Raw genomic sequence first — 21,821 nt, 5'->3', positions numbered from 1 at the left:
TGAGCATATGCACAGTATCTCTGTGTGACCCATTGCATGCTTCAACACGCATATGCGTCCCTCCTCCTCTCTGAGAGCCTGAAGTGTCTCTACATCTGGGAATGTGGCTTCGCTTCAGGCTCCCACATCTGCCCAAATCAAAACAAAGTCTCCCAAATAAAGATATGATCCACAGCCCCGTCACTCTCCTTCCCTCTCCCTGTCTCACCCTGTCCTCCCTTCAAGGACTCTTTCTTTTTTCCAATCCTTCTCCTCCCTTTTTTCACTCCAGCCGTATCTTAACACATTTTTTCACTTCAGCTGTAGTAGTCGGCAGCCAAGCACACATGTGAGAAATTTCTCCCCCACTGAGTGATCCCAGAGGTTTAGAAGGTCAGTGTTACAGTCTCCTCTGAGGCCTACAGATAATAGTGGTGATGGGATGTGGCTGGGTTGTTCTCAAGAGTTTGTGTACGAGTGAGTGTGTGAGAACATCTTTTTTTCTGTGGGTCACTGGAGGCATTTTAGCACCAATGCTGAGGCTGAAAAGAATTTTTTGGTGATAATGGCAGATCCACATGTTTGTATTGGAAATTAAGCGACAATGCAAATCAGTAAAATATCTCTTGTGAGCTAATCATTATAGTAAAAAAAAAAGTCTGGTTAAAGTCCTCTCCATATGTAACCCCTCAAAACTAATGTCTGTGTGTCAAAGTTACATATTTACCATGAAAATAATCCTGTCATGTATTTTCGTTACAATGGCTTAGATGTCATTCTACACTGTTGCTTCCTTTAGATTGTGCAGATCTATGAAGTCCCTGCCTCTCTCTCCACTCGTTGTAACTCAGCACACCAGCTCACCTACGACTCTACTCAAACACTGTAAAAACTACAGTATGGAATGCTAAGTTGTTATACTGGAGTAGTTCAGACAAATTCAGAAGCTGATTCAGTTACAGAAACCTCCACTCTGCAAGTTGATAGAATTGGTTCCCGAATTTTGGAAACCACAGAAATCTGAATCAGTATTTCTGAGACTGTCATCGGTAGTTCAAGGGGAAAATACCAAGCTATGGTGTTGACGGCTTACTTGTGCTCATGATGAGTCTTCTAGTGTATAAAAAACCCTTTTGGACCTGTTAACAAAGTAAAAAACTTGATTTAACTGTAGGGTATCCTTAACTTGAAGAAACTAGCACTCAACTTTTCATCAAACAAAATAGGATGCAGAGACATGGTTATGGTATCTGATGCTCATTAAGTCTCAATGTCCAGAGAGACACTTAACCATCACATTAAAGATGATCTTTGTAAATTAAGATTTTGCCTTAAAATCACCACAGTTAGCTTTAGTCAGTGTATCTATCAGTAGATTGGATGATGGTAAATACTGAAACACAGTGGTTCAAGATAAAAAGAGTAATAAAATCAGTAAGCATACTCATCTATTTAAAGGTGTCTTACATTAGCTAACATTAGTCAACATATGCTCCTGGTTATAAAAGACCAATAACTGATTCCCGGTAAAGTAAATACAGTGATACCTCGTCTATCACGGGGGTTACGTTGTAGACCCTCGAGCGATAGCTGAAAATCCGGGAAGCGGCAACCATATTGTAATGTAACCCTTAAATATTGCTCGACTCACCCGTCTCCAGGGCTGTGGGTCAGGCGGGTTACAATTATTTTGTAACCTGCTCATATTTTTTTCTGTCTTCCATGCTAAACATCCCCAGTAGGACAGGACAGTTTTCTGCAGGTTTTACTCACAGCTCAGCACAACAAACACGGACTGCACTCTTACCGGCTCTCCCGCTGTACCACAATTAAATCCAGCAGGGCAATAAGCAAACACAAAACAATAAAATATCTGAGCAAATAATCAACGGAATAAGATCCAAGGCACAACATAAATAAACACCAAAATGATAAACTAAATAAAGTAAATGCAAATGAACACAATCATACACAAATCCGATGCTACAATATTTATTTTATTTTTACTCCGCCAAGGAACGTGGTGGAGTTATGTGGCGATCAGCATTTCTCTGTGAATCTGTCCGTCCTGTGCAAAATTACTCAAAAACGGACCAACAGATTTGGATGAAATTTTCAGGGAAGGTCAGAAATGACACAAGGACCAAGTGATTAGATTTTGGCAGTGATGCAGCTTATAGTCTGGATCCACGGATTTGTCAAAGATTTCCCATTGCGAGATATAGCGGCCGGCACGGCGTCACTGTAACCATGACAACAAGTGAACGCTGCGTCAGTTCTCTGTTGACGATCATGTGATCCTACTACAAATCCACCGGTGCCGACTTATCGGAAATGATACAAGGAACAATTGATTGATTAAATTGTGGGGGTGTTTCTGAGTCCCATCAATTCCTGCCACCCGCTACATATTTAGGTCACGCGATTCACGCACACATGCATAACACATGCCTGTGTTCAGCGCAAGATCAGAGAGTGAACAGTCTTGGCAGAGTATTACGCTCTCTGAGTGCTTTTCTTGTTGAAATATGTTTTAAGGCTTTATAAACCCTCCCCACACACTGCACATCACCACAGAGCAACACTATGCTCAGCGATCAGACGTCTGTGTGAAACGGACAGGGCCAGATACTGAATGCTGCTATACCATGTGCGCTACACAGAGGGGAGACAGAGGAGACTGATGCTATGGTCGCTGAGCCAATCAGAGCCCAGCGCTGTACGCTACGCATTTTATTTACATTAAATGTTCTTTTAATATGTTATTTTTTTAAACATTTTTTTGTACATTGTTTTCAATTTTTTAGGCTAAAAAATGCTTATTTAACCACAAAAATTATTAAAATAATATGGCGATGACAGAGCTGGTCAGTATGACTGAACCATAGACTGTATATAAAGCTATATTATATATATTATAGATATATTATAAGATACATTATATACAGTCTATGGACTGAACTGTGGTGCTGCAATGCACCATGGGAGTTCAGGGTCTTGGGGGTTTAAATGTCATTATTGTGGTTTATGTTAGTGTTACAATGTTATTAGTATTTGTGTTTTATTGTGTTTTTGTGGTTTCGTCAGCCTAGTTAGTTTGGCTAAGTGTTATGTTTTCAGGACCGTGAGTGTAAAGTGTAGTGTGTTTGATGACTTCCTGCCACATTAGTATGGTAGTCTGTGTCAAAATAAAAGTGTATGATAGTTTAGTAGTGCATAAAAAGCAGTCATCTGTTCTCCAGTGTTATTTTTCAATGCAACTTGACACTATAATAAATACAGAAAAATATCTGTACTGCAAAATTATGCGAAGTAGTGAAACATCCGCGGAACCAAACCCAGCTTAAAAATCTGCAATATAGTGAGACCGTGATAAGTGAACCGCGATATAGTGAGGGACTACTGTATATTCAAAAATGTACTTCTTTGGGTCTGATGAAACCACCTTTCTCCATCCGTGTCCTGCTCACAGCACAGTTTGATTCGTTACATCATGAATAATAACCTGTCATCACTGGAAGAAAAGTTCCATATATTTAAAAAAAAATAAATCAGCAAAATTTTGTGTAGGAAAGTGTGTAATTAAAAATTTTTGGACAAGGATTTTCATTTTAACTGCATATTTCTATTGGTGGCAGATATCATAGTCATACATATGCATATCATATATATAGTCTCCTTGATGATGAATACATAAGACTGGTATTTATGTCAGTTGATCTTTATTTTCTTTTCCCAAAAACATCTGTGTTGCTGCTTCAGTGAATTTTGCCAAATTAGCACCAGACCCAGAAGGAAGCCAACAATTTGAATCTTAGCCAGAGTTGCGTTGCTTGATGAAAAGATAGGATGATTATTTGCTGCTGGGTGACAGTGTTGATTAGCCATCTGTTCCTCTTCTCAGACATTAGCATCAGTAATTTGTATGTGAACTTCCAAGAAACCCAGGATGTGCAGATATGTCAGCATTGAATCAGAAAGGGAAGGTGTAGGTGTTTATGAATGAATAATAGGAAACAGACACTTCCTCTGTCTGTCACACCTTTGTTCCCAGCCCCCTCTGACTTGTTGAGGTATTAGGATAAGCAGCGAAACAGCATCACAGTATGAACATCCACTGGTACTATTTCAGTAGAAGCTCACACGAGAGATGGTCCCTGCTCTGAGTCTACATCTTACCATGAAAAAGGCTTTGTGTTTGTGGCTGTGTGCTCACTTGTGACTGTTTACATCTCAGCCCCAGTATGTTTACAGCTGGAATTTGTTTGGTTTCCCTTCAAGACATGCATACCTGCATACAGTATGAAATTGCTGAACTCTGTAGCAAACAAGACAGGCGATTTTATTTTATTCAGGAGGGACTAAGTGGAATTAAATTAAGTCATGATTAGGTTTGCAGTTCTTGTAGTTTTCTCTGGGGCCTCATATGAAAATTTTCATCGTCGGTAATGACTCAAACAAAATATAATCAAACAGAGACCAGACTATCATCACTTCTACTGGATTACATAAAAGACAGGAAGAAATTTACATTCAGAACCAAAATCTAATCATACTGAAACATGGTTTTCAACATTTTGTATCAAGGTCATACTTCTGTATATTTTTTCCTTTTCAGAAGGCCATTGTAGATTTCTGGCTGGAAGACACCGCAGATAACCCACTGGATGTCTTCTGTGACTTGCTTGATGTAGATATATTATCAACACACACATGCCAAGGACCAGCTTCAGTGCCCCACCTGACAGCACCAGCAGCATTCCATTTTTGCTTCACTGTTTGTCACTGTTTTGTGAAGAAAATCTACTTCATGACAGCAGAACTACCACTGTAATTCCACGATTCTCAATACCAGGGGAGAGAAAAAAACCCTTTCAGGACAAGGTACACTATATTGCCAAAAGTATTCACTCACCCATCCAAATAATCAGAATCAGGTGTTCCAGTCACTTCCATGGCCACAGGTGTATAAAATCAAGCACCTAGGAATGCAGACTGCTTTTACAAACATTTGTGAAAGAATGGGTCGCTCTCAGGAGCTCAGTGAATTCCAGCGTGGAACTGTGATAGGATGCCACCTGTGCAACAAATCCAGTCGTGACATTTCCCCGCGCCTAAATATTCCACAGTCAACTGTCAGCTGTATTATAAGAAAGTGGAAGTGTGTGGGAACGACAGCAACTCAGCCACCAAGTGGTAGGCCACGTAAACTAACGGAACGGGGTCAGCGGATGCTGAGGCGCATAGTGTGAAGAGGTGGCCAACTTTCTGCAGAGTCAATCGCTACAGACCTTCAAACTTCATGTGGCCTTCAGATTAGCTCAAGAACAGTGCTTCAGCAGAGAGCTTCATGGAATGGGTTTCCATGGCCGAGCAGCTGCATCCAAGCCACACATCACCAAGTGCAATGCAAAGCATGGGATGCAGTGGTGTAAAGCATACCGCCACTGGACTCTAGAGCGGTGGAGACGCGTTTTCTGGAGTGACAAATCGCGCTTTCAAGCTGGCAATCTGATGGACGAATCTGGGTTTGGCAGTTGCCAGGAGAAGGATACTTGTCGGACTGCATTGTGCCAAGTGTAAAGTTTGGTGGAGGGGGGATAATGGTGTGGGGTTGTTTTTCAGGAGCTGGGCTTGGCCCCTTAGTTCCAGTGAAAGGAACTCTGAATGCTTCAGCATACCAAGACATTTTGGACAGTTCCATGCTCCCAACTTTGTGGGAACAGTTTGGAGCTGGCCCCTTCCTCTTCAGTGCACAAGGCAAGGTCCATAAAGATATGGATGACAGAGTCTGGCGTGGATGAACTTGACTGGCCTGCACACAGTCCTGACCTCAACCCGATAGAACACCTTTGGGATGAATTAGAGCGGAGACTGAAAGCCAGGCCTTCTCGTCCCACATCAGTGTGTGACCTCACAAATGTGCTTCTGGAAGAATGGTCAAAAATTCCCATATACACACTCCTAAACCTTGTGGACAGCCTTCCCAGAAGAGTTGAAGCTGTTATAGCTGCAAAGGGTGGACCGACGTCATATTGAACCCTATGGATTAGAAATGGGATGTCACTTACGTTCATAGGCGAGTCAAGGCAGGTGAGCGAATACTTTTGGCAATGTAGTCGACCTCTGAGTGGCCATATAAAACACTGCTGTACAGGTCTCAATGCTGGTTGGTTAAACCCACAGAAGGTAGCGCTGGTTGGTTAAACTCGTATAGGACAGCAAGCACCATTTTTCTGCTCTCTTGTTGAGTAGCAATAGGGCTTTCTCAAAAATCATCATCAGCAATGTAAATTTTGATATATAGGCTATCAAACCCTCTATTGTTCAATCTTCTTACGTGCTTAAAGAACTGGAGTTTTGTCCAGTAACTACTATTTACCTGAGTTGATGATGCAGTCAAAGCACTTCACGCCTTGGAATGGAACACCGCTTGTTCTCCAGTACTTACAGCATCTACTATTACTATTAGTACTCTATTATTGGTACAACAGAAAAAAATAATTGTCACATTTTTAGGATGTTGGCATCGAGTTGGTACCAAAGTATCTGTTTTCATGATATCCTAAGATAGAACAAGCAATTATTCCAGTGCTCATGTTCGTTCGTGGATCCCAATATTTATGGACCTTTAGAGCCACTGAGGCTCTGAGAGGGTCGTAGCTACCTTGCGGCTGACAGCAAACCTCGTCTTCTTGGATTTGCAACAGTTTCAGCGGATTCTACTGACACCATAGTCAGAGCATTATGTAGCAAATGTTGCACTATTGTAGCTTTATTTTCCTCTCTGCCATTATTGCCTTTGTTGCCAGATCTCTGTTTTGCGCTGTGTTTCCATTAGAGTCTGGGAATACAAACTGACCTCCCTGAATGAGCAACTGTTTAGAGCTACCTTTAGAAGCCTGCAGATGGCGAGAATTTGATACAGAAAGCAAATAATCTAACTCCAGTACTTTTTTAAAAAATCCTACATTATTCCTATATGTGAGTATCATAAGTGGTTGTGCATTGGTTAGGTGTCTCATATGACTTCACAATCATCATCTGTTACTTTAGCTGACCTTCGGGATTGTCTTTGATTGTGCAGGAGTGTTTTCAGGTCCAATCCCCACTAAAACACTTGAGGTTAGGGAAAGACTGCAGTCACATACATAAAAAGCCAAATGTTGTTTCAGATCTTTGACATGAACTCTGGTAGACTCAATGAAGATCAGATGTGATAAACACCCATCTACCACCCCAATCTCCAAAGTCTTACTTTGTGCCTCATTACATAAAGAGTGATTAGAGGGGAATATTTCAGCTTGACATAAATGATGAGGAGAAGAATTAATAAATATGCATATTACAGTTTTGTGGAAAAGTTTTTACTAGGTTAGATGTTTGATGACATGTTAGATGATGTGTTTGATCCCAAATTCATTCTGCCGCCGGACACCGAACCACAATTAAGAACTGTCCTTGAACAGATGATTTAAGCCCTAATATCACCATCATGGAGTTAGTATGGAATTAAACTGTTGAACTGTTGGAATTCTCTTCACCTTACCTGCTTAGAAGCTTGAAAAGATGTGCAAAGAGAAGCACTGTTGTTTTAAAGGCAAATAGTGCTCCAAGCTAATATTGATTTGGTTTAGGCTTTTTGTCTGTGTTGCACATTGTATTAAGTTAATTAATAAATATGAACCATTTGTGACATCGCTTTAAAGGATCCTCACTCTTATAGTGCGAACACCATTGGATACTGGGCCACGTAGAATGATAAAAAGACCTGTTCTGTCTAGGATCATCACTTATGGCTCACTGTTCACCTCATAGTCATGTCATCAAGACCCTATCTGTCTCTGGATGTATCCAGCTGGAAACTGGACAGCTGCCCAGACAGACAACCTGACCCAACAAACTTTCCTCTTTCCCAACCCAGATGTTTCCACAGGGGTCACCAGAGGTCAGCCTACATGCATAACATCGAGACATGGCCAATGTCAAACACTCTTTTTCACACTTACCTATGGTGTATAACACACTCACTCTGTCACAAGTAAGGAGATGCTGAGTCACTCAGGCATGCGTGACGACGGCTAAATGTTAACGCTGTCCAGTAATCCAGTCTGTTGAAACTCTGGATCACTGAGGTTGCACATTGGTCCTCCTCCACACAGCCAGTGAGTGGGTGACCAGTGTTTCACAGACTGTGGGATTTCAGATAGTGACAGTTGCATCTGATGACTCACCTTTTCAGGACAATTGATGTCTGTGTTGTAAGGCTGCTAACCTGCTGAGGGCTGACAGGATTTGTCAGTCAGTTTGAAACTCTGTCTCAAAGTGTTGCTCAATGGTGGATACCACTTGCAATCTAAACAGCTCAATAACTGTTCCTCAGTGGAAAAAAGTGGATTTAATGTGGTTATTCTGTACATTTCAGGGATGAATTTGTCTATTCCACAGATTTCGTAATTACTTGATAGTTACTCAGGAGCTATGTTTCTATATGAGCTCAATAAACTCTTCACAGAGTCTTATTAGGATTCAGTTATTGTTTTTTCCTTTCCTGACCCTTTAACTTGAGTCAGGTTTTCAAAGTTTCAAAGTTTTCTTTCCTGTCATAAGTTGTGAAGGAGGGAAATTGCTTGAAGTATACCTGATTTTCACCAGCAGTCAGATCATGCCCTGAGTTTGAACTTCCTGTAATGTCTATAAAGTGGCAACAAGCAGAATATTTCCTGTAGATCTCAGCTGAGGCTGTTAAAGTCCAGGTGAAGGGCTAACTACCAAGTTTACTACACTGTTACTCTCTCACTGACCTCAGTGTGAGGCTGGCTATTTATTTAAAGGCATTTTCCAAGGGAATTTAACAAATTATTCTTGGTTTTCCAGGCAGGGAGCCAGTGTCACTCAAATAGAGAGACCATGAGGTATTTTGTTTTCCAAAATAAGAGATGCTGCCTGTGTTTGGGGGTGTGTGGGAAATGTCAGTAATCTGGGGAAGAAAATGCTGGTATCTGTTTATAATTCTGGGAAGATCAGGGTATTTGGTTGCTTCTTTTTGGGCATCATAAACATTTAAAATGTTATGATTGCTCTTCAGCTGCATAATTTTGAGGCCAAGTTAGCTTCGAAGAAAGGAAAATCCACACATCAAATACAGAATTTGACTGATGTAAAAACAAAAATGTGTTTATTGCTTTGCAGTTAAAGACGCAACAGCTGGAATCATGGTCTTCACTTATTATTCATCAAGCTGTGGAATTTCACATTTCCCCTGAAGATTTTGACATTTTAAGTTTATTCTGCATGTGTTATAGTTTAGATTTTTAAGCCAATTTGAACATTTCTAGTTTTATTTAATTGTAATTTTGTTTGATTTTGTTTTTACCACTTGGTGGCAGCACAACAAGGTGTAAGCACAACTTTGATAGATTATTGGATTGTAAAATTGTTATGGCTTAATGTGCCAGCAAACAATTTTATATCCAGCAGACACAGAGCAGCATTAGCTTTTATTTTGAGAGGTGTTTTTGTCTAATGAGGTTTAACAGTCTTTACCTCCGTTTAGTCTCTGTCAACTCCAAAGAAGAATATCTAGCTCTCTAGCTACTGTTAATGCTCCACTGTGATCTTTTCTGATGGAAACTTTGCTACTCGATAACTAGTTGTTCATTTTGACTGCCATGTAAAATTTTTATTTTTTAATTTGATAAAAAATGTCTTTATGAATGAACCATAACAGTAAAAATAAAATGAATTTAAAAAGTTTAAGCTTCATGCAAACCTTATCCGTTGGCAAAACTGTCACAACATTACAGGCCATACTTGCATATTACAGTTGTGGCAAATCTGCACTTGACTTGTGACTAATATGGATCATGGAGGCGCCGGATTCTATCCCAGCTGACTTTGGGTGAGTGATGGAGTACACTCTGGACAGGCGTCACCCAACCATTGCTCAGCAAACACTTATACCTATGGCCAATTTAGAAGCACCATTTAACCTACTATGCATATCTTTGTATGGGAAGAAGCAACAACACCCAAGGGAACCAATGTAGCCACAACAGCTCACCAACAATAACCCAGAGGTTTTTCACCCTACAGCAGAATGATAATGAGGTGCAGTCAGACCATTCTCCATAGCTACTACAGTTCTGTGGAGAATGGTAATAAAGTTGATAAACTTTGTGGTATGAGTGTTCTTGTATGTCTTTGGCATCTTTACTGATTGGTTGGATCAGTGTTCTTAAGACCCTGATTGTGGTGCTAGCATAATTGTCATCTGCTATAGGGCTTTAGAGCAGTCAATCAGAATGTGCTTGAGAGCTCCACATCCTGAGCACAGCAGGAATGTGGGGGACTGTTTTTGCCCATTGTGCCCAATCTCTAAGCAATCGACTGTCCAATAAGGGTGAAAATGCCAAAGAATAATGGAAAACCGGAAATCATTAACTAAATCTGATAGGACAGATTTGGAAAAAATCATACTGATGATCTTTTTTTATAATATTTTTCATAATTACATATTTTATCAGCTCACAATTTATTTGCTAAAATAATATTATTCAGAGACTCTTTGTTATCTTATCTTCACGATTCTCTAATGACAGCAGTAATGACTAATGTGTGTTCAATTAAAAGTTCATCTTTCAAACTGGAACACGGGCATGTTGCGGGCGTCTGCAGAGCTCACAGGCAGCAGCAGTGATTGTTGTGGTCGCTCCTCAGTCATCGCAGGCTGGGATAAGTCCTTGTGTTCTCTGCCAGGGGCAATTCTGGCATGCCATGAATGTGAAACCAAAGGCAGTCTGGGGTTTAGAAGGTTAACCATCTGGAATGGTGCATTATTTAATGTTGCATATGCCGAGACAAGCTGGCTCTACGATTCACTATGCTTCCTACAACCAAGGTGTTCCCATTCTCTCACTCGTGATTTTTTTAAAAATTTTTTGATGCATGACAGGCCTGCCAGATCTGTCACAAGCTTCTGTCAGTTAGAAGAGTTTAATCCTGAGCTCTTGTGGCTCAGTCAAGACTTTGCTCTCTTTGGAGATCTGTGGATGTTTCAAAAAACAGAAATTTGTAGAGATGACTTACAGACACTTTGGATTTTTTTTTTTTTGAAATTGCAGTGCTGAAAATCAACAACCTAAACTGTCTTCATGTCCAACATTTTTGCATGTTATCCGTGTTTTTCTGAGCTCCGGCGGCCCACTCCCATCTGTCTTTGCCCACTTCTGAGAGCCATATCTGCTTAGCTCAGAGAAAAACAATACTGTGGTATCATCTCACTGATAATGAACCTGTGAGCAAACAACAGAAAGAAGCCAACAGGAAAGTAGCCAGGACATACAGAGAAAAGCCCAAGAGTCTTTTGTTTCTGCAGGACAAGGCTGGTCTGATCCTGGAATTTACTTAGGTTTGAGTGATATGATGCTATAGACCATGAGATTATGTTTTTTTATGATATTTATTGATCTGCTGACATAGATTTGGTATCCTGTTTGCACCAAGATATTTGTCCCTTGAATGTCTTTTGGTGTTTTAAGTAAGATTCATTTTTATGTGAATGTAATGAACCACCTTAATTTGCAAGGCATTATTTTGCTGGAGTGGCTGAAAATAATAGTTACTGGATGGACTCCAGTTCCATGAGTACATCATCTAACAGGCTTTACTATCTGCCACTCTGAAATAGATTTGTTTTTTTTTTTTTTTAACTCACAGCACAATCAGTGAGTAGCAACTGCGTGCTGCAGTCCACTATCTGAACCCTGTATCTCGTCTCTCTTTGGAACTCAGCAATGACCAACATGAAGGTAGGGGCAGGGCCAGCTGGGCCTGAGGTTAGAAGGCCCTGGCTTCGTACCCTCTGCAGATACATTGCATATCCTGTGAGCAAGCCACTGTGATGACAGCAATACTCCCTGACTGTTCTCCAAAACATATGAACAGCTAAGTGGCCCACCTCTGTTCCGCGGTTCGTTCCACAGAGCAACAGGACACACTGTGTGCAATCATGCTCCCTCTCTATCCTCAAGTTGCAGAGGGAAGAACACTCAACCAAATCACTCTCTGCCTGAATTCCTTCTTCTCTTCATATATTATATGAATCTGGACAAAACATTCAAGATGACATGACTGTGTCCAGACATCGTTAGAACTGCTCCGCTAAGGCCATGTGTTTCATGCTAATGGTTACACTGTTTAATCTATTTCATGCACAACTGCTGTAATAGTTGTGGTTTCTGGAAAGGCTAAAATAAGACCTTACATTTTATACTCTAGTAGGTGAGGCTTGTTGTTTGCATCTACTTCCAGTCTTCATAAGAAGCTAAGCTAATCATATTCTAACTCCAGCTCCATACTGAACACACAGTCTCCATCTCAGCAGTTTCCTTCGTATGTCAGTTTCATTTATATGTTTTATGATTATTGCTGAGCAGCTGTGGGAGATGAGGAAGAAATACAACATCATGGTGCACAGCCAATGGTGGTCCTGGATCATTTGCCAGGTTTGATTAAACAGACACTTTCACCTTGATTACTGTCTAGAAATCCAGACCCAGGGTTAAGGTGTAGCAAACACTAAATAACAATGCACTGAACTGATAAGAGAAGGAACGCAAAGCTGGGTACACACGGTACACATCCCATGACAGCAGGTCATAGCGTTCATGCATCATCTTTTCTTGTCTTGTTCTCACAAACACTGAAACAGTAACAATGAATGTGTAACAGCACACGTTTGACTCAGAAACAACATATGTGGATGAAGTGAAGGACATCTTTCCTCTGCAGTCGCAGTCAAGTAAGGCAGCACTTAGCTCTACTGTAACTATATCTGAGGTTTGGCAGTGCTATTGACTTTTTCTCCCTCCGTTTCTTTTTCAGTACTTAACCACGTGACTGTGTGTCACTGCCATGATTTAAAATTGCTCTGAATTTTCTTCCATGGCATGTTGTTTATCCATTGTTACATCCATGACCACTTTTCACTGCTGTGGGAAATTACTGGACTATTTAGGCAAATTCACTTTTCAAAGACACATGAAGGACAAATATAACAGTGACCGCTGAGACCATCAAAGAGAAAACATCGCTGAGATATTGTCGGATACTGTGTAATTACTTGCAGTCATAAGTCACCCGGGGTTGACGTGTTCATCCTCTCCAGTCCTGTGGGAACAGAGGGGTCTGAGTTTCATCCCTTCCAGCTTCTTCCAGCAAGGGCAGCAGTTACATATAAAATATATATATATGTATGTATGTATGTATGTATGTATGTATGTATATATATATATATATATATATAAAAAACATATAATGACTTCATTCTCTGAGGTGATGCAACTTTTATGTTCAAGAACAGCTTATGCCTTAATCAATAAATACAACTAATCAATTACCACTACAATTGGTTGATGAGATAGTAAATATCTGTAGAGAATGTTTGTTTAGAGCTGAGATGTCTGTCCTCTCTCATGTGCTTGGTAGGTTATAATGATGATGAATAGCATTTCTGTTTCCTGGATCCAAACACATCTCCACAGACCATAGAGGCCTTTCAGCGTAGTCAGATTCACTGATTACTGGTTTCCTCATTCCCCACTCTTTGGCGTTATCACACTAATACCTGAACTGACCGAGAGCCTACTGGTTGGTTCAGGAATGTTGAAGACTGCGCTCTTAGTTCAACTTTTATCTGATGTTGACATGCATTACCAGTTTTCTTAACCCGACCCTCTCAGATACATTACTGCACCTAGTAAACTGTACATTTCTTGTATGCAGTCTGCAATGATCACATTGGCTCATTTACGACTCAGAACTCTCAACTAATTTTGACCAACAATTGTTTAATTTCAGACAGATGTTAGCAAAACAGGTCTTCTCATCTCGAGCCAGCGACCAAAGATGCTCATGGCTGAAATATGTTGCAGATTTTATCAGCCATGGCTAGTTAGATAATTCAGCAAACACTGGCTTCAGGTTGGCTAAAAGCTGATGTTTTAATGGGGCCACATGTTGCAGGCTAAAGCTTAGTATCACCAATAGCTGATCGGAAGATTTAGAAATAAAGATACATGATTGGTCCAGTGCTTAAAGTATAATAAGGAAAAATGAAAGATCAGACTGGGATTTCAGTCTGACAGTGCTGAAGGTTAGATTTTTGCTTAGTGTTAGAACTTTACTTTGTATTCCTAACGTTATTCTTCTTTCTTCTTTCTTCAAAAAGTTTACAAGGTGAAGACTAACTAGTAGACTAGTCTCTAGTGAACACTATCAGTTTTGTTGTGGTTTGCTGGACTGTAAAAGTCCCTAAATCTAATAAAGAGTAATAGGAAATCTAATAGAAAGTAATAAGAAATCTAATAAAGAGCAGGGCCGACCAGCTATTACATGCCTAGACTGTAAAAAAGTAGCATCGCAGGAATATAGAAATCTACAGGCTGAATGTGGTATTGTGAATGGGGTGCATCCCTAAAAAGTAATGGATCATTAAGCCTTGATGCTACTGTCTTGCAGGCACACATGGGCAGCTGCAGACACTACAGATATGTCATTTTTGCTATTGTGCTACATTTGTAGTCTACTGGTGTCTGCTGGGAGAACTCGGTTCCAAACATGAGCAGTAGGTTGTCTCTGCATTTTCCACACGTACACTACTGACGAGTATGCGTGCTATTGGTAGCGGTTGTGCAGATTGTCCACTTAAACACAAATTTTGAGCTGCAAACAGACATTCATAAAGGACTCTCATGTACTTGCAGGTCCTTGCATACCCAGGGATGTGGAAAGTATAACACTGGCCTTAAGGCTGATTGATGGTTTTTGAATAATCGGTTCAGATTTTGAAAGTGGACAGCAGACACACACGGTTCTTTTCATATTACATTAAGTATCTGCCAGTCTGCTGCATAGAAGGTCGCATTACTGTCACAGATAAATACACAAGGCTGTGGCTGATGTTTCTGTTTGACTTTATACAGGATCTAGTAGGTTGTTGCAGATTGGGCAGTAGGACTGCATCAATGGAATAAATCCAGAGGTGTACTGAGCACAGTGGGTGGGCAAAGCACAGGATTACTGAAAAAATGAGGACTTCCTACTGTGTATATGTGCCAATGGTCTGACTGACTGGATGTAGGTTGTGGGCATAAGCCTGTCAGTGACCAGCCACCCCCCGCTCCATCTGTGTGTTACCATTTTCTTCACCCCAGGCAATAACAACAGCAACGTCCTGGCAGCAACCTCTTACACTGAAAATGAAAGTTAAAGTTTTCCCAAGGATTTGGCAGCCCTGCCCATCTTTTCAGTGGATTATCCTTTTTAATTACAGTGCTTGTCTCCCTGAGTGCAAATGTTGCAATATTCCACCACAACAATTCCACTTGTCACTATTTTGAGGGAACACCAAAGCTGCATCCTTTGCATAGCCCCGCCTACAATGACTTTGATTGGTTTTAAAGAAATACAAACAAGCCAGAGTGTTATTTCCTCCATAGCAGAGTGACAATGTGGTACAACCAGACCATTATGTCCTATAGAATTGGCTGACTAAGGCACCATCAAATAAAAGCATGTACAAATCAAAGTATCTAAAAGCCCCACAGTGACTACTTCAAGAGCAGCACTGTTAAATGTGAATTATAAAGGTGTGGATGAGATGACAGAACTCCCTCTGTACAGTTTCTCTTCATAACAAGCGTTTGTTTAAAACACCATTTGTCTTCCTTGTTCAGGCCAACACGGTCATAAAGAGGTCTGCACAGGCCCTCGTGCACCTGCAGGTATGACAAAGTTCACATCATGTATACCCTTGTGGATACACAGATGTGAAGAGCATATTTGGGCTTTACTCTTTGGCCTGGAAGCAAAATTTCATTACTACTGCAGCAAGACAGCTAGTTAGCAGAACATGCTAACATTTGCATCTAATGCACTGTTCAATCCATTTCTTACAATAGTGGTGTTAAGTTTTCTGTAAGGCTCAGGCGCAGGAAACAGAAGAAGATGGATTGGTGCAGGTTAACAGTTTATTTCCAGAGAAAGTGTTTACAAAGCAGAAGCGGAAAATACTACCAGAAACTAACGACCTGAACGAAGAAGGTAAAGACCCAATACTGCCTCTAGAGGTGGGAGGTCTAACATAGAAGAAAGCCTCTAAACAAAAAACAAACCCGCTGCAGGTATCACCTGGGCAGGGACGCAAAAAAACAAAATGCAAAAACAGGTCAGATTTAAATTCTAAAGAGGAACTAACCTCAACACAAAAGCCAGAAAATCCTACAAACTATATTTCTACTTAAAACGAATGGCAAGGACATAGTTTTGCTGGCATGCGGAGTAAGATACACCTAGGTGTGGCTATACTCAAATTAATGAAGCCAGCTGAGAAACTACAGGGGTCAAAATTAATCAAAGGCGGGTTGACAAGTCAACAAAAGAGCGACTACGCTCACACAGAAAATACTAATGGTCAACCTGAGATTAAACAATCAAGGTCCAACTGTATGCATTAAAGATTGCAAGGCTTACACATAATATAATACTAGTATACAATAGGAAAAAAACACAAGCTATCCAAAAACAAAAAAAAAAATAATCTGGACCGGCTCAGACCGGGAACTCATCCAAGCCTGGAGAACGCTGAAGGCAGCCGGGAATGTCCATGAGGAAGGATCCAGGGGAGGCTGGGGCTCAAAGCAGACAGCTGGAAACTGCTGCAACAGGTGTTCCAGAGGCAAAGGTGTGCAGGAGCGGTCCAGAAGGTAAGAGCAGGTAGAAATCATATCTGAGTAGACAAAAACCAGAATTACTAAAAGTACGAGGGGAAATGGCTCAGAAGGAACAGAGAGCAGAACTAACTGTTCATTCACAATCCAGTGTCGAGTGATCAGAGGAGTCCGGTTATATTGCTGAGAAGAAGAATGCAGATTGGAAGGGTACGCCTGGTCGTGCTCCTGCTGATTGCTGATAGTGGATTTGGAACACCTGCCGCTACCGCCTCCAAACCAGGCACACCTAGAAAGTAAACAGAGTGAGGGAGAAAGAAAAAGCCCTAACCAGCTGCTGCAGACCTAACAAGCGGTTTTATATTTTTGGTTTTGGAACAGCTAAAAAAGGCACCACCCTTATCTCTCTCTAAATCTCTAAACTTCTCTGTCTGCATGCGGAAAAATCCGACATTGGAAGGTGATTCCAGTCATTGTTCAGAGATGGGGTTTAGCAAATGGTCAGTTTTGTCTGTATATGCTGTGAAGCCTCCTCATACTCCTCCTCTTATTGTATTCAATTAAAGATATGTCTATACTGCAGGGACTGGATTAAGTTTCCTTGCAGTTCCTAAAACTAACCTCGTCATGCCAGAGTTTCATGGACCCCAGTCAAAGAACTTTAGCTGATTGCAGCTGGAATATCTTCTGGCTCTCCCAGGTCTTCAAACAGCATTTCCACAATGTGTTACAATGGTCTCAGCCCTTTGTTTTCCTGCTAATCAATAGCAGATGTGTGCAGTTGCCGTACACGCTCTCTCTGGTTCCTCAGCTGTGTGTTATGTGCACATATGCTGACTCTGGAGCTCAGGGTCTCAGACCAACTACAGTGCTGTGCCAATTTGTAGTTGTTTGTGTGGCAGCGGCAGCAACTCAGCCTGCCCTACCATGATGTCATTGGTTGCTGGTTGTGAAATACTTGAGGAAATGAGAACCTCATTGAACCCAGACTGAGTGTTCCGTATTTGTACTCCATCAGTGGTGTAGCCTGATCTTCACTGGATCTGGTTAATCATCTTTTATCTGTTTATTTCCAGCAATCGTGTCAATTATGAGAGACACTTGGGAAGAAAATCTTTGTCTTGGAGCTAACATTCTGCCAATGAGCCATTTTTGTGGTTATTGACATTTATTGCCTTTTCTGTTTTGACAGAGGACAGCATCTCTGAGTCATCTTCCTGTGGAGGACCTCAGAGACCCCCTGCCTCCTCACTGGAGATGCTACATGTCTCCACAAGGACGGCGATACTATGTTAACACCACAAACAACGGTAAGATTAAGTAAAATATAGACAGTTTGCAACAATAGATTGTGCATTGCATTTTTTTCTTGATTTCTACAAGGAGTTACATATGGGTCTTCTTGATGGACTTTAGGGATAATGGTATTCCTAGGAAGTGAAAGCCACACTGAATCTAAAATGTGTGTATCATGTCTGTGTTCAGATTATAATAAGATATGACCCAGAGACTTAGTGTGACATTTGGCAGTAGTGAACTGCTGTGACTGCTGATATCAGTCTCATGTCAGGTAGAAAACACAAGCTGGAGCCAGTACATGGTTAGCCTAACTTAGCATCAACCATTTTTTTATTTTTATTTTTTTTGTAAATCCATGGCAGTAGTCAATAGTGTATAGGTGGTTTATACATTATGGTGACAATCTGTTGAAGTAATGCACTGCTGCTGACTAAGTGGCTGTTTGCACTGAATTATATCTGACAAAATGACCTAGCTTGCTGCTAATGCCCCTGTCTATTATATGTTCTGATGTGATATGCTGTGATGTTTTATTGTTTTTATTGTGTTTGCGTGGTTTTTATTGTCTACAATGACAATAAAAGCAAAAAGTTTTTAAAAAAAGTTAAAAACAACATTATGAAATAGTTTTTTATTGTTTGTTTATTGTGAATGCTTGTGTTCTTGCTGCATAGCAAATCACCCTTCAAGGGACAAATAATAAAGTTGAAGTTGAAGACAGGATGGAGGGGAAACAGTAATCTTGATGTGCTCAAAGTGACTAAATATGATTACCAAATGCTAAAATTTGTACACTGCCTAAATTGTACATGCACAGAAATGTGAAATACCACCCATTCACACCAGTGGCAGCTGAAGTGCTCTTGGAAGTGCTTTTAGATGTAATTTCTCCTTAGGAATGAGTCAGGCTAGCCTTTTTCTTTCTTACACTCTATATGCTAAGCTAGGCTAATCACCTCCTGACTAAGGTTGAACATCTTTGGAACAATATGTAATTCAGATTTTCCTGACAGTGATTATGATTTTATTTGGGATATAATTTTTGAAAGTCAAGGACCATAACACAGCTACAGCTTAAGTTATGTTTATACAGTGATTTTAGGAAGGTTCTGAAGTGTCTGTTCGACATGGATTTATGTGAATGTTACTGATGGACTTTAGGAATAATGGTATTCCTAGAAAATGTAAGCCACACTGAATATAAATATATGTGTAATGTCTGTGTATTCAGGTTATACTGAGGCATAGTGCAATATTTGGCACCAACTGCAGCATTTGGACATGATAAGGTTTAAAAGTACTCGTCTTGCATATAGAACAGTGGCATACACCTGTCCCTGTCTTTACACGCAATATCTTCATCATCTCCCTCCCTCCACCAATCCCCACATTTTTTGTTAATAGCTTAAAGCAGAATTCAGGCAAATCAAGGCACTCTTTATTGCAGACCCCTTCTTTGTTTTGCGACTAAGACTGGTACAACTTTGTGTGCAGATGTTGTTTCTTTGTTAATTTTTGCACCATGTTAGCAACAAATTACACTACTTATTTGTGATAGGACTACTGTTATTTTTATTAGATAAGTAGTGTTTCACTCTCTCTTAAAGATAGTCTTGAAAGCATTCATTTTGCTGTTTTGATCTGTCACTTTGCACAAAACAGATTTTCCTCCTTGCTCCAGAAGTACACAATGCAGTCAATCGATAAAGCAGCAGATGTCATGAAACAGTAAGTGGAGCTCTGTTTTATCTTAGGAAGGATACCTTAGCGATTTCATCTGACTGTAATTGAGTTAAATGTTCATTCAGTGGCCGTGGTGGTGACAGTACCAAAGAGAGACAGCTGAAGGACTGATGCTGTTGATAGTGTCTTGTTTCTGTCAACACAGTCACCAGTCAGTGTCTCCCTAAACACACACATTCACACTCACACACACTGGCTGGAATTGAGAGAGCTTAATACCCTCCTCTGTTCTGCAGAAATAGCAGCTTAGTTTACTATTCCTGAGTGAACTCTGTAAAACCTGACTGATGATACTAATATCCTCTCGTGGCAACTCGCATACGTCTTTGACTTGACGATACAATAAAGGTTAGAAGGTGAAGGTTTTTCAGCTGCAGTTCTCACCAGTTACACAGACAGAGTCTCAATGAACCTTTGCCTGACAGTCATAATAGTATGACAGCTCTTTTTGACTCATTTGTATAAATACTTTGTGTATTTGAAACTGATCTCTGACATATTCATAGAATTTTGTTTAGAATTCTCAAAAGCCTGTTGTAGGAGAAATAACCACACACTTTGAATGTTTCATATCGACAAAACTGTTTTGTGGAAAAATGTATTTGAGGTGTATTTACATTTTTTTAGTTTGGTTCAATTCCCAGAAAGTAATATGGAGTGGGTGGAGTTTATGACCTTTACCACAACTAGCCACCGAGGGACAGTATTTTGGCTTTGCTTCCATCTTTTCATACAGTCTATGCCACCTTATAATAACAGAGGGAAGATTTCACACATTCCTGTCATAAATTTCCATTTAATCTTTGTGTAACCAACTGAAAAGGTTTGCAGATCATCGCAAAGATACAGGAATTTTCGCTGAAAAGGAGAGTCCTGCTTCTATGTTTTAGCAGCTTCTCATCAAGTTGAAACAGATTGACTGCAGTACCTGTGTCACATTTCTGCCTGTGCATCACTATTTGCAGTTTGGTCAGCACCAATCAGCCACATTAAAACCCATCTCCCATAGTATAGTGGGTTCTACTTGTGCAGCTCAAACAGCTCTAACCCATCAGAGCTTTAGCATGGGACCTCTGGAAGTGTCCTGTGGTGTCCAGATGTTGGCAGTGAATCCTTTGGCTCCTGTGGATGTGGGGTGGGGCCTCCATGCATCGTACTTGTTCTTGTTCAAGGCTTGTTCAGGTGTCAAGAGGTTAATGTTGTGACTGTTTGGTGTACAGCTTCAGATCCACTTCTAGTCCCCATTTACAAGTGGTGTTAACATGTGATCTGTATGTGGATACATTATCTGGAAACTGGCATCCGAGCCATCTGTCTTTGCATCTATTCCTGGTATTAGAATGCATTCTTGACTGATGCTGCAATTTGATCCAGTCTCAGTGGGCAAATTGGTTCGGCTGACTTATCAACAATTATGGTGCATGACATCAGAAAGAAAGCTACTGTACAGGCTAAATTTTTTTCTTTGCTCAGCCAATGTTACAGCTACAACCTGTAGCTCTTCTCTGGGTTGTTTAGATTAGCAGGAAGAGGCAACGTCATATTATTATTATTATTGTTGTTGTTGTTGTTGTTGTTGTTGTTGTTGTTGTTGTTGTTGTTGTTGTTGTTGTTGTTGTTGTTGTTGTTGTTGTTGTTGTTGTTATTATTATTATTATTATTATTATTATTATTATTATTATTATTATTATTATAATCAGTTTGTTTAAAAAGGGACCATGAACAATATTAAACATAAATGTTTCCATTTGATGTATTGCACCACAGTTAGCTTTAAGCTAATTTCCATCTGCAGTCCCTTGGCATAAGAAGTCTTCCAATTTGCAGGTTGGATTTATTCTTCTTAATGTGGTCATGTTGTAGAAATTCATTTACACCTGCTGAGATCTGATCACCTCCACATGGAGTCTAATAATCCAATCATATTTCAGTCCCAATGCATCCTGCATGCATTTACACTTAACATTAAGATGCATTTGTCTTTATCCACATAGACTGTCTGAATACAGATTGAATGTTAGTACCAAGTGCAATGGGATGTTTGAGTAGATTAATAATGCCCAAAACAAG

General features: G+C 40.3%; 1 protein-coding gene across 1 annotated transcript in view; it reads left to right on the top strand.

Moving 5' to 3' along the window:
- gas7b (growth arrest-specific 7b) overlaps positions 1-21,821 on the top strand; it is a 125,078-nt gene that overhangs the window by 15,568 nt on the left and 87,689 nt on the right. Inside the window, exon 2 of the mRNA XM_055004714.1 lies at positions 17,902-18,019. Coding sequence (XP_054860689.1) covers positions 17,902-18,019 — 118 coding nt within the window. The remainder of the gene's footprint in view (positions 1-17,901; positions 18,020-21,821) is intronic.

Source organism: Amphiprion ocellaris, chromosome 18, assembly GCF_022539595.1.
Source record: "Amphiprion ocellaris isolate individual 3 ecotype Okinawa chromosome 18, ASM2253959v1, whole genome shotgun sequence".
NCBI lineage: Eukaryota > Metazoa > Chordata > Actinopteri > Pomacentridae > Amphiprion > Amphiprion ocellaris.
This window is presented reverse-complemented; position numbering and strand designations above follow the sequence as displayed.